Raw genomic sequence first — 12,272 nt, forward strand, 5'->3', positions numbered from 1 at the left:
TGTACTATGTTGGAGGTATGTGTTCCAATTCTTGGGTACTAAACACGTGCCGGGATTACTGGAACGAGATTCTGGTTAATTGTTATAAATAATGATCCCCTGATAATTAATTAGAATACTGTTTGAACGATTCCTCACATTGCCACTCGTTCAATGGACGACAGGTCAACATATCAACCATCGTGGCATCGATACCTCCAGTCACCCTTCCGACGAAGGATAACTTGTCACTTATTCAATAGATGATATGTCCACGTAGCAACGATAGACACATATATTTACAATTTTTTATATAAAAATATAAAAAGATCCGCTAAATTGATCGTGTACACGATCATGTGCCCCTTGAGATAAGAAAAAAATACACGAAGTACGAACTAGGAACCAGCCAACAAAGATCACAGTTTACTTACATCCCTAATTTTGCTGAACTCTCCGATCATACATTCATACATGAGCATATGCCCCTGAGATACTTTACCAATCAGCATTTCGCAGGCTTTCCTCGTGAAAAAAAAAAATCTGCTCCTGCTCTCTTCCTCTTTCTGATAGATCCTACTACACTCCGGCGGCGGCCATGTCTTCCGGCGGCCGCTACATGGACTACTCCCTGTCGCCCTCCACGGGCCCGCTCTCCCCTCACCTCCCCCTCGCCGACCCTGAGAAGTACGCCCAGACGCCTGAGCCCTCACCTCTATCCCCTCTGATTCTCTCCTTCCTTTTGCTCATCGCGGCGATTTCTTTGTTCTTGTACCGCGATCGGGGTCTGATCGGTGGTTCCGTGGTTGAAAATATTTGATCTTGGAGTCGATTGGCGAACTCTGTGTGGTTTTTAGGACTCGGGATGTGATTGACTGTTCGTTGAGCTAAAGATTTCTGATGGTCTGTGGACTGTGGTTTGTCAAAACTCGGGATGTGATTGACTTTTCGTTGAGCTAAAGACTTCTGATGGTCACGATTCGAGTGGATTTTGATGATTGCGATTCAAGTGGATTTTCCCTTTCTACTTAAGACTAGAGCTATATGCGAAATGGAGTCTCAACTGTGGTCGTCAGGTTGGTTTTCTGCCATGTCTAGGTGTGATTATAGACTGGGGAATAGGGCGCTTGTATATTTACTTCTGGATCTTAAAGATTTTTGCACTTTGCTACGAAGTTTAGGCTTTGATGGCTGCGTTGGTGTTGATATTAGGATAGGATGTTGGTTCTAGATATATATATTTTTATTATAACACGTGCGTTCTCTTTTCTTTTGGGGGAATTGGTAAGAACTGAGTTACTGCAGTAAGTAGGGAATTGATCCTTGTGATTTCAGCCGATTTCTGTGTGGGCTTAGTCGATTGTAGTTGAAATCGGTTATTCATGCTTGGTTGATGGATCGTGATCACAATCGAGTAGTGCTGTCAGACTGAAAGTAAAGAATGGAACGTGAGAGCAAAGGCCATTATTCTGTGCTTCACCACTTTGGTTGAGCTGGATCGCGGTTCATGAGTGCTAGGTTCCAAATCAATATGTAGATTGAACAGATAGATCCACTAAATTCCACTTAAGCTAATTCCAAGGGATCTCCACCCATGTTTAAATATAACAGCTTAGTTGGCAGGCTCGCAAGTAATCACTTTCCATTAGTATATATATGTGTGTGCTCACAGATTTCTGGTTGTTATCTTTGCAGGTACATTGCAGAATTGCTCGCCGAGAAGCAAAAGCTTGCCCCTTTCATGCCAGTTCTTCCATGCACATCCCGGTTGTTGAATCAAGGTGAATCATTAATAACACATCCACTAAATTTAGGCCTTCTTGTCTACCTGCATAAAGGCATAGTTATTTTCCCGAGTGAACAATTACTATATGTGCACCTATCTTAGATGAAGGAAAATGTGGGTAATTATTATGCAAAGATGCCTTTCTTGTGCCTTTGTAATAATATTAATACCACTATGGACATACAAATATATACCTAGTTTCTCAAGTGAGAGTTGTAGATAGAAAGAACAGCTTTCAGAAAAGCATCTGTTTTAGGGCAAATTCTTTTATGGACTTAAGTTCATCTACACTCATTATAGGCAGATGAACTTCCACACTTCAAAGATTCTCCAAAAATCCGTACATGTACGCCATGCCAGATCATGCACACCTGCTACATTTGTACGAAAATATGTTCATTTACTTATGCATTGTGCAAAATAGACTAGAGATGCACAAATGAAAATATTTGTGCAGGTTTGCATAATTTGGCATGATTTACATGTACAATTTTTTGGAGAATTTTCTGAAGCGTGGAACTTCTTGGATCCATAATGGGTGTAGATGCACTTAACTTCAAAAATCCACGTCCTAGTGTGGTTCCATGTGCTGTGACTGGGAATTAGTTGTAGCTCAACTATTGATGCACCTGATTACTTTAGCAACGACCAATGTTCAAATTCGAACTGTAACAGCCCAAATTCTTAAAACCAAGAAAATTAAAAACTTTTTCAAAGAAAATAAAAGGGTTTGCAAAAACTAAATAAAATCCTAAGTGTGTATGTGTACTTTCATGCATATACACATATGTGAGTATGTGTGCTATATGTATAAATACATATATACATTGAGGGCTATTTTTCTTATAAAAGAATATCCATATATATGTGTGTATATATTAGTTGATTATTTACTTGATTGATTGTTTGATTGCTTGATTATGTGAGCTAATATAAGTATATGTGGGATATACGCTGTAGGTATATATATATACATGTGTATACACATGAGAGGAAATATAATAGAAAAAGAAAAAAGCCTTTTTGGTTGTATAGGCCGAAGCCCACCTCCTCTCTTTCTCTTTTCTCTCTGTTTTTGGCCCGATCCAGCCCAACCCGTCACCGTCTCCCTCTCTCCCTCTCCTCTCTTTCTCTGGGCCGCAGCCCACCTCGCCAGCCCAGCCGCCCGCTCGTCCCCTACCTCTAGCCTTTCTCCCTCCCTCCTTGCTCTCACGCTGCTGAGTTGCGCCGCCAAGGAAACCCGAGCCAACCACGGGCTGAGGAGCAAGTCCGACGTGCATACGATGGGGAAGATCTTCTAGAAGCTCGCCAGCTATGAATAGGCAAGAATCCCGGTCTTATCTCCAAGGGCCTTGGGTTTTAACGAGGAAACCGCATCGGACACGAGACACCATCGCCATGGATTCAAACCGAGCTCATACTCTATCTCTATCCCCTCCCCGCCTATATATAGTCGCCCTTACGCCCTACTACAAGGAGCATCCCGAGCTTTTTCCCCAGCTTTTCGTCAAGAAATTGACGCCATAGCACCCAAGCCCGATGCCAAGCCGCCATTGGTGCTCCTCAGTTAAACTCACTGACTTGTCGCTCTTGTGCCACATCGCCATCACCGAAGCATCCTAGAGCGCCGCCAAGACCCCGAAAAGCTTCCTCTGCCCTCGCCTTCGTTTTCCGTCCACTGGAGCACCAGTTCCGCCAAGTCCCGAGAGCCGCCGCCGCCATCTCTCGTCACTGGCTCGTCTCGCCGCCATTCCCGTCATCGTGAACCCCTAGGTGAGCTCGCCGTCCTCTTGTGTTTCTTTTCCGCCGCCTGGCGTCGACCTTAGGCCACCAGAGTGCCGATCCGGTTGGATCCCGGCGATGCGCCGTTGCAGGAGTCGTCTCCGCCGCTGAGTAGAAGTGAGCCAAACATCTGTGGCCGTTCGATCCAATCTGAACGGCCAGGATTAAATCAAAACATACCCCTTCGCTAGCTAATCAGGAAGCGCCACGTGTCACTTCATATTCCCAATCAGCCCTTGCCACATCAGCAAGCCGAGTCAGCAGGCCATGTTAGCGTTTTTTCTTATGTGTCGTGCCACGTCAGCAAACAGAGCCCACTCAGCAATTTCTTTTCCTTTAATTGTTTTAATTGTGTGCTGATGTCATAATACTGAAATATTGTGCAATAAATTGTTTTTCAGTGCAAAAATAATTCTAAAAATAACAATAAATAGGAAATTAATTTTCTAATAATGTTTTATAGGTTTATTCTGTTTAATAGTTTCATATATAGTTTTATAATTCTATATAATGTTCCCTTAGTCGAATAATTCCAACAAAATATATTCTTCACAATAAAAAAGATTCTAAAATTAGGATAAGCTTTTGTAAAATAGTTTTCATGATGCTTATAGTGTTTTTGTTTTATGTTCCATAATTCAAATAAATGTTTGTTAATTCTGTTTACTGTTTTCTTCCTATGGTTTAAATAATGTTTTCTAGAATAAAAATAATTTCATAAACATGATAAAATTTGAAATAGTTTTAGTAAGGTTTGATAATGTTATTTAGTTATGTTTAATGTTTTTATATAGCTTAATAATTAAAGTAAATGTTAATAAATTCCATAAAAATCCTAGAAAATCATAGATGACTTTGGAAAAACACTAAAAAATTCCTAGCAACATAATTTCATATGTAGTTAATCTTTTTAGTTTTGTTTTAATCTTTGAAAAATCATAACTTGTCAACTGTAGCTTTGTCTTGACTTGTTCTTTTGTCGGATTGTCCGGAAAAGCGTGATCTTGTATGTGGTGATGTTTGTTGTGTGATATTTGGTTCTTTTTGGTCTTGGTGTTTATGTGTTACCTTTTCGCTTATGTTCACGAGTAGACGCTAACGTTCTAGAGGAGCTAGAAGGACTTCAAGACTAAGGCTTCGCTGAAGACCCAACTGAGTCGAGTGAAGACAAGTTGTGTTCTTGATCATATTTATCCCATTTTTACAAATATTTGTTTTATAAACCTGCATGCTAATGATTTGTTAGGAATCCTAAATGTTAGGCTTTACACTAGTTTTCTCTTGTCATCCTTGTCACCATAGTATGGTTTTAGATTATAGAAGGGTAGATGATGCTTAGTTTTGCTTTGGGGTGGTGATCATGATAATTGCTCTACGAACTTGATAATAGTCATATGCAACAATGATAAAATATGATGGAATAATTTTTGTAGCAATATGAAATAGGAATTTGAGCAAGTGGTATGATGAGATTGGTATGTGATGGGAAAGTAGTAGTCTTGCTCAAATCTAAGGACCGGTTCGTGGGGTGACCTTTCTGTGTTTATAGTATAACCACAAGCCTGGTATGAGATGGGCTTAGCTAATTAATTTGCTTTACTCTCAGCATAGTGTAGACTAGGCAGAAGAGGGGTGAATGGACGAAAAGTCTTGGCATCCGAAAGGCGCAAGAGGGGGCTTCTGTTCTTAAGATGGAATCACACGGCGATGAAACCTTAGCGGGTAAACATATGTTGAGAGGGGCTTTGTAAAGATTTTGTAGTGATCTCCTAACCACACACCTCACACACCTCAGAGGTGTGTAAGTGTCTCGCGAACATGGGCAAAATGGAGACTTTAGTCACCTGCTTGCGGGTGATCAAATCACGACTTGTGGGTAAAGTACAACTTCTGCGGAGTTAAAAGTGAATATTCAGCCGTGCTCACGGTCACGAGCGGCATGGAAAACCCACCATGATTATAACTTGGTGTTTAGGTTAGTCTGGTCAACTCTGGTGGTGGGAGCTATAGTTGAGGAGTGGGTAAATCACGATGGAGGGAATCATGGTTGAGGTGGTTTGTCAGTAGTTCAACTTTAGCGGTGGGAGCCATGGTTAAGGTGTTGGGTGTTCAACCTTGGTGGTTAAAACCTTGGTTGAGGTGGTTAGTTGGTTAAGTCAGAATGGATGGAACCTTGAGGTGGTTGATTATTTATAGTCATTTACTTAATTACTATTGCTTTTCAAATGTTTTTACTTAAATGTTGTTTTATGCGAAAGAGCCATTTAGCCTTATTCTTGTTAAAGTCTTCATATGCATACTATTCCTTCACAACTTGCTGAGTATGACATGTGCTCACATTTGCTATCACCAAACACTTAGTTGGGCAAGAATTGGAAGATTTCGTGGAGGATGTATTCTAGGAAGGTGTTCTACATCGATTTTCCGTGTGGAGTTATCGGTGGAAATTAAGGCTACGCTTAAGATCCGCTGCAGAGTTTTATTTGGTTCTTCGACCCTTGAAGGTCATTCGTGTAAAACAATTTATTCGATGAAGGAATGGATATTGTAATGATTATCAATAAAATCACTATGTGTTGGGATGGATTCTTGGGTTTAGCACATAGATGAGATTGATTTGTTTCTTAGACCGGTCTCGACACAAACTCTTGCAGATTATGAATCCAAGTCTGATGCTGCAATTTCGTAGGATATTTGTCGTTTGAATTTCATCTCAACTGTATGTGCTGTAAGAAACTTCACAAAAGAATAGCTACCTATTGTGGTACACAACATAGAGAGAAATCTACATATAGATACATAGAAAAGGCTCCTAACATCTTTCTATGCTTTATTATTATTTAACTTGTTCCTCTTAATTTCTTTAGTTATTTCCGTGCTTTTCCTTTGTCAAGGAATAGCATAGCTGTTAGTTTTGGGTAAAATAAACTTCAAATTGTTGATTATTGAAGGGTAAAACTTGGGTTTTAGAGCCATGACTTCTATTTTCTTCCCCTTCAGCTAGTACTGGGATCAGACCCAGAATTAGTTTCCTGAGCCAATAATGTTGTGCCTTGATTGCTTCTAGGTAGCTAACGCTAATCCTGGCCTGTACAGGCCAAGGCTGCTCAGGAAATTTAAATGTGCACATTTCATTAATTTAACTGAAATTTAAAAATGTTGGATTCAAGTTGATGTGCTTGTCCATCGACTTGTGACTTATCTGTTTCAATGTGTAATGCTAACTTATTGGTACATGTTATCCTTGGTGTTCCAAACTGTGAGCAGAAATATTGCATGTATCTACACTCTTGGGGATTCCTGTTTTAGATCAACCTGGGTATCAACATGGTAGCCCCCTTATAAATGGAGGAGCAATACCAAATGGAAGGCCTATTGAAATGAATGGTTGGGCGCCAGCAATTCCATCTGAAGTACGATTACTGACCATTGACGTAACTATTACTGTTTGTTCTTATGGGAATTGTGGTGAATATGAAATATCTAAATGAACAGACCGGTTGGTCTCTTTTTGTTGACATTTATCAGTAGTGAATACCCTGTAATGTCTTTGTTCACCAGGCTGTTAACAACAGTGTGCTGTCTCCTGTAGGGATATATTCTTATCCCATTTTTGTCTGAACCAAATGCCCCGAAGTTGATGACTGATGTCATATTAACTTCTCAAATAGCCACACACTTGTTTCATACTCATTGACTTCAAGCATATGGTTAATTTAGAGGAAGGGCTTACAGTCAGTGAACATCTTTTAGTTTTTATAGGAAGGACATGACTTAGGGGACCACTGGTGAAATCTAGCTGAGCTAAAATTGATCAGATGGAAAATTCCATGGTAGATTATTTGAAAATGTAGCTTGCATTGTAGAATAGTTCATAGTCTGGCTTTGTTCTCATTGCAAAATATGCTTCAGTTCCTTAAACAATTTTAAAAGTTGGAATTTGGGCAGTTAGTGCCAAGTTGCTGAAGTATTGATAGTTTAGGTACGGTTTCATCTTAGATTTGGTGTGAATATGAAAGTGAGTTCAACATGAAATACTGTACCTGGTGAGATTACAGTGCACACTCCATTTTTTCTCGCTGGTTCTCAAATGAAGGATTCTGCATCATGTTTAGTTAGAATATTCTTGTTTCAATCAGTTTATTCTCACGGGGCCATATTTTGTTGTTTCAGGGGTCGGGCATGTTCCATCCTCCATCTAGAAATTGGCTCAATCCACAGGGCAACTCAGGTTTCATCGTGAAGAAAACAATGAGAATGGACATTCCTGTGGAGAAATACCCTAATGTAAGATGTTGCTTCCATCTCTTATTCCCCTTAATTCACTTCAGATGATTTTTGTTTGATTGTAGCATTGTGCTTTACAGTTCAACTTTGTGGGTCGACTACTTGGTCCAAGGGGAAATTCTCTTAAACAAGTTGAGGCAAATACCGACTGTCGTGTCCTTATTAGAGGCCGCAGCAGCATAAAGGATGCTGCTCGGGTAATGTTTCATCTTGATTTATAACTTTGCCTGTGACTTGTTATTTCGCTGTTGATATTCTCATTGTAAATTCATAAGTTACCACACCCTGTCTTGTTTCCTTGTCTCAAATTCACGATCCTTTTCCTCTTCGGAGCAAGACTTACTCCGTAATCAGAACGCTAATGTTTCATGGACATTCATCTATGTGTTGCTTTACCTATAAGAGGTACTGTGGTGATACTACCATAAGGCTATTCTGTACATAATCAAATAATTATTGGATATTGCCAAATTTAGCATCCTTTTATGAGCTTTAACTATTACTTCACTGTAATGAATGACTCTCTAATGTCAGATACGGTCAGTTTCAAAGCTTCTCGACTGGGAGAAAAAGTTATACTGCAGTTGTCAGAAAACTTGAATTATGTTATATCACAATAGTGTATATGACAAGTCCTTGGATATTAGTTTTGCTTTAGTTAACTTTCTTTTATATTATGGTTTCTTTGCTCAATTTATGCTTCAGAAATGTCCAGTCTTTGGTATCTTGTCCAGCTACTGTTGTTTGCCTGTTGAGATCACACCAAGTTATTGGCTTATTGCTTTCAAAACTTGCAGGAAGAATTGATGAGGGGAAAAGCAGGATATGAACACCTTAATGAACCTCTCCACCTTTTGATAGAAGCTGAGCTGCCAGCTGAGATCGTCGATATCCGTCTTATGCAAGCCCGAGAAATTCTCAACAATATGCTTAAACCTGTGGTATGAAACCTTTGCTTCATATTTTCTAATAGAACTTTCATTTTCAGTTTCAACCATTTGGTCTTGATCAGCATGTTCTGGTTTAGATAATTTTTTTCAACTTATGTTTATATTACCAAATGTTGCCAGGACGAATCAATGGACTTCTTCAAGAAGCAGCAGCTTCGCGAGCTTGCTATGCTCAATGGCACGCTCAGAGATGACAGCTCACAAAAGTCTGGATCACTCTCCCCATTTCACAACAACATGGGGGGCATGAAGAGGGCCAAGACTCGCGGTTAAACCATGGTGGTTGCGGTTGCCTTTGACTTCTTTTCTGAAGAGAAGACATCTGTTATGTGAGACCTGATTTGGTGTCTTAACTCTGAAGTATATGTTGCAGTTGTGTGTGGTGAGAGAACCAAAGCTGTGGTTGTGGTTGTTTAGTGTGCTAGGGGGGGGGGGGGATGTGCTATGCGATTTTTATAGGCTTGTATAGCTCCACAGGTTGGTCGTGTGCAACTGACAGTAATAGGGCTTTTGTGTGATCTTAATGCAGAGGATATTATTATTTATCTGTGTAAGAGTATAGAAAGGAGATTGATGCAACACACAATTGTATTGATCATTGGGTACAATATTTATACATGTGCAGGAGGCGTTCAGCCGTAACTATTTAACTGCTAACAAACTAGAGCTAAGTTAAGAATTAACAGGTCACTGACGGTTACATGCAGTCGTGCGCTAACGAAAAGTTTGGTGAGATCCCTTTCTGTTATTATTATCTAGTAAGCAGCTGTTGTCATTTATCTGGATGATCGGCTGTATATATGCGTCGATCAACACGCCATATGTTGCTAATACAAGTTGGTTCCTTTGTTGCCACCTTTGAGATTAACTAGTCTGATTGGCGCGTCTACGTCACGCTCGTTTTTATTTTGCTGTGTAAAGCACGATAAAAGAAGACTAAAAAATTAAATTCACAAATTTTGTACATTTCAATATTTATTTATAAAATTATTAATATTAAACATATTTAATTAATTATATAGAAAATAATAGTACTTTTATGTATGCACATAGTTTTAACATGTAGGTGGAAGTAATACTACCTAAAATTTAGTTTCATATTTTTCTGAGTTTTAGATATTTTCTTTGCATTTTAGAATTTTTTTCAGTTGTTTATTAATGTAACTAATATTCATTTTGATATTTTTCTAAAAAATTTCGAAAAAAAATTACATATATATAAATACATATATATGTATATGTATACATATATACCTATACATATATATGTATACATACATAGGTTCACTACTACAGTAGCAGGGGGTCCGAGTATTCACGGATCCAGGCACTTTATTATTATTAGTATATAATAGTCGATGTTCAGGGTCATTCACGGCTGGGAACTCGAACGCTGTACCTACGTGCCGGTCTGCCGGACAAAAATTCTAACCGCTTCTCTATAGACATGTGGCTTAGGTAGGGGTTGTGTCGTTATTTTTCAGAGAGAGAGATTCGCTGGTTAAGAGTGAAATATGTATTTCAACTAGGAATTCTTTTATTCAAATAGGGATAGACATGTATATATATATATTGATCTACTCTAGTTTAATTTAATTAATTAATAAGAGTAAATTAAGTTAAACTAGAGTTGATCAAGATACATCTATACCTATTTCTGCATTCAAATGCCATAGACTGAATCATGAGCGATCACAATGAGGCATCATATTAGCGCTACGAGCATATTCCTTGAACAAGTGAACAGACGGCAGCTTCTGGCTTCTCGACGGCTCTCCACCGTCGAAATCAACTGCAATCATCCGCCGCGCGGTCCCTCGCCCGTGCATCGCTCACGAGGGCAACTCTGCGGCTTCGCGAGTGGCAGCGCGTCACGTGTGCACCTTTTGACACGTGAGCAGTGTGAGTACCCAAGATCCAGCTCGCTACGTCAGATCCACCAAACGGCAAAATTGTAGGCGGCACTGGTTTTGCACACAGTCTATATGAAGGTTGAAGTGTCTGGGGTTTTGTTACAATAGAGTATAGATGTTTGAGATATATTGTGTATCAAATTTTTTTAGATAGATATAAAACTATTTAAAGAGATATTTATTTTCTTTTCTCGTTTATGTGATATAAAAGTTTAAGACAACTCGTTGTCCTTGGAATATGTGTTGTTAAATGTTCCTTGTTATTTTATATCCTACAATACATGTCTTGTAACTAAAAAAAGATTACATATCTTCTAATCACACAACTTTGAAAATGATTTGTTCATTGCAAAATCACTCTCCAAGTTTACTAGTGGCTTACACACCGAGAGATACATCCAAATGCTTCACTACTAAAGACCAAAAATAGTTATAGTTGTAGCACTTTTCTTGCTTCACATGACCAGTTCGATCTGGCATGCGTACTGAATTTTCCTCATATGGTATCAAATTCTATGACATCCAATGGTTTGTTATGGATTTTCTATTCTACGTGGAAAGTATGAACTAATTTTGGAAAGCATGAGAAAATTTCAAGCCTAACTAAAAAGCATCTTTGATGGCATATATTGCTTAACAATAATCATGCATTGTTTGTTGCCATGTGTTTTGCATACGTCTTCTATCGTAACATCTTAACATGCTTACAATTTGTTCCTGTCTTTTTCGTGGAGTGTACCACAACAACCTCACTATTTAAAACCAACAATTCAACCTTTTCCAATAGCATATTTTGCATAAGAACAAATCCCACAGCTGTAATTTGTATGCATGCTACACTTTTCAAACAAATTAATTCCTACACGTTAAGAAATGATATCATGTCTTATACATCCAAAAAGCTACACTTAGTATGACAAAGACTTCAAACTTTACAGCTTGTTGCACCTCGCCCTAGCAAACTAATTTCGTCAAGCAAAGAAATAATATCTTTTATAAACGAACATACAGACTATCACTTATAAATTAGAAAGATATACCACATAACACTTCCACAGTGAATGCACAAAACATACCAATAATTTTCCATTCCCTATTCCCCCGATCTTACTTTGTAACTTGCAACCATGGATGTGCCTTTGGCATCTAAAGGGTTTCCTTCACCATCCAATATTATCACCGAGCAACAAGTTCCAAAGCGTGATAAAACCACTGCAGATGATCCTAGAAGCTCATCAAAGCATACAATCCGCAATCCAATTGTTAATGAGGTAAGTTAAACTTTAATGTTATGATCTTCTTAGATACTAAGTACCATTTTCATCTCTAAATGTCAAAAATAATTGTAAATTAGTAGCTACTAGATGAATTATTTATCTAGATGCGTTATGCATCCATGTTCAGCCTTTTTTAGGCATGAATTGTGTTATCCTAGAATTCCTACTAAAACATATCAGGATGATCAAGTACCGTGAAAGATGCCAACTACAAAAAGCAACATGTTCTAAGCTTACATTCTGCGCTAAAAATCTATTATGGCTTTGGTAATCATGTTGCACGATATTTTGATGTCAT

At 38.7% G+C, this 12,272-nt stretch overlaps 1 protein-coding gene across 2 annotated transcripts; it reads left to right on the forward strand.

Moving 5' to 3' along the window:
* The first annotated feature begins 422 nt into the window (after positions 1-422).
* LOC133895497 (KH domain-containing protein At4g26480-like) lies at positions 423-9,429 on the forward strand. Of its 2 annotated transcripts, none has more exons than XM_062335845.1 (7): positions 423-666; positions 1,675-1,760; positions 6,815-6,960; positions 7,721-7,834; positions 7,915-8,031; positions 8,632-8,775; positions 8,905-9,429. In XM_062335845.1, exons 1-7 carry the CDS (start codon positions 578-580, stop codon positions 9,055-9,057), a joined length of 849 nt encoding a protein of 282 aa, XP_062191829.1. In that variant the 5' UTR covers positions 423-577; the 3' UTR covers positions 9,058-9,429. The 2 variants fall into 2 exon arrangements, with proteins under 2 accessions (XP_062191829.1, XP_062191830.1); XM_062335846.1 differs by lacking the exon at positions 423-666 and adding an exon at positions 684-1,055.
* Positions 9,430-12,272: the final 2,843 nt, after the last annotated feature.

Source organism: Phragmites australis, chromosome 16 (genome assembly GCF_958298935.1).
Source record: "Phragmites australis chromosome 16, lpPhrAust1.1, whole genome shotgun sequence".
NCBI lineage: Eukaryota > Viridiplantae > Streptophyta > Magnoliopsida > Poales > Poaceae > Phragmites > Phragmites australis.

What these genes read in the sequence shown, in the direction of transcription:
- LOC133895497 (XM_062335845.1), top strand. Translation starts at nt 578, where the DNA reads ATGTCTTCCGGCGGCCGCTACATGGACTACTCCCTGTCGCCCTCCACG. An exon ending in ATCCCGGTTGTTGAATCAAG is followed by an intron (nt 1,761 to 6,814) that starts GTGAATCATTAA and finishes AACTGTGAGCAG; the next exon opens with AAATATTGCATGTATCTACA. An exon ending in CGCCAGCAATTCCATCTGAA is followed by an intron (nt 6,961 to 7,720) that starts GTACGATTACTG and finishes TTGTTGTTTCAG; the next exon opens with GGGTCGGGCATGTTCCATCC.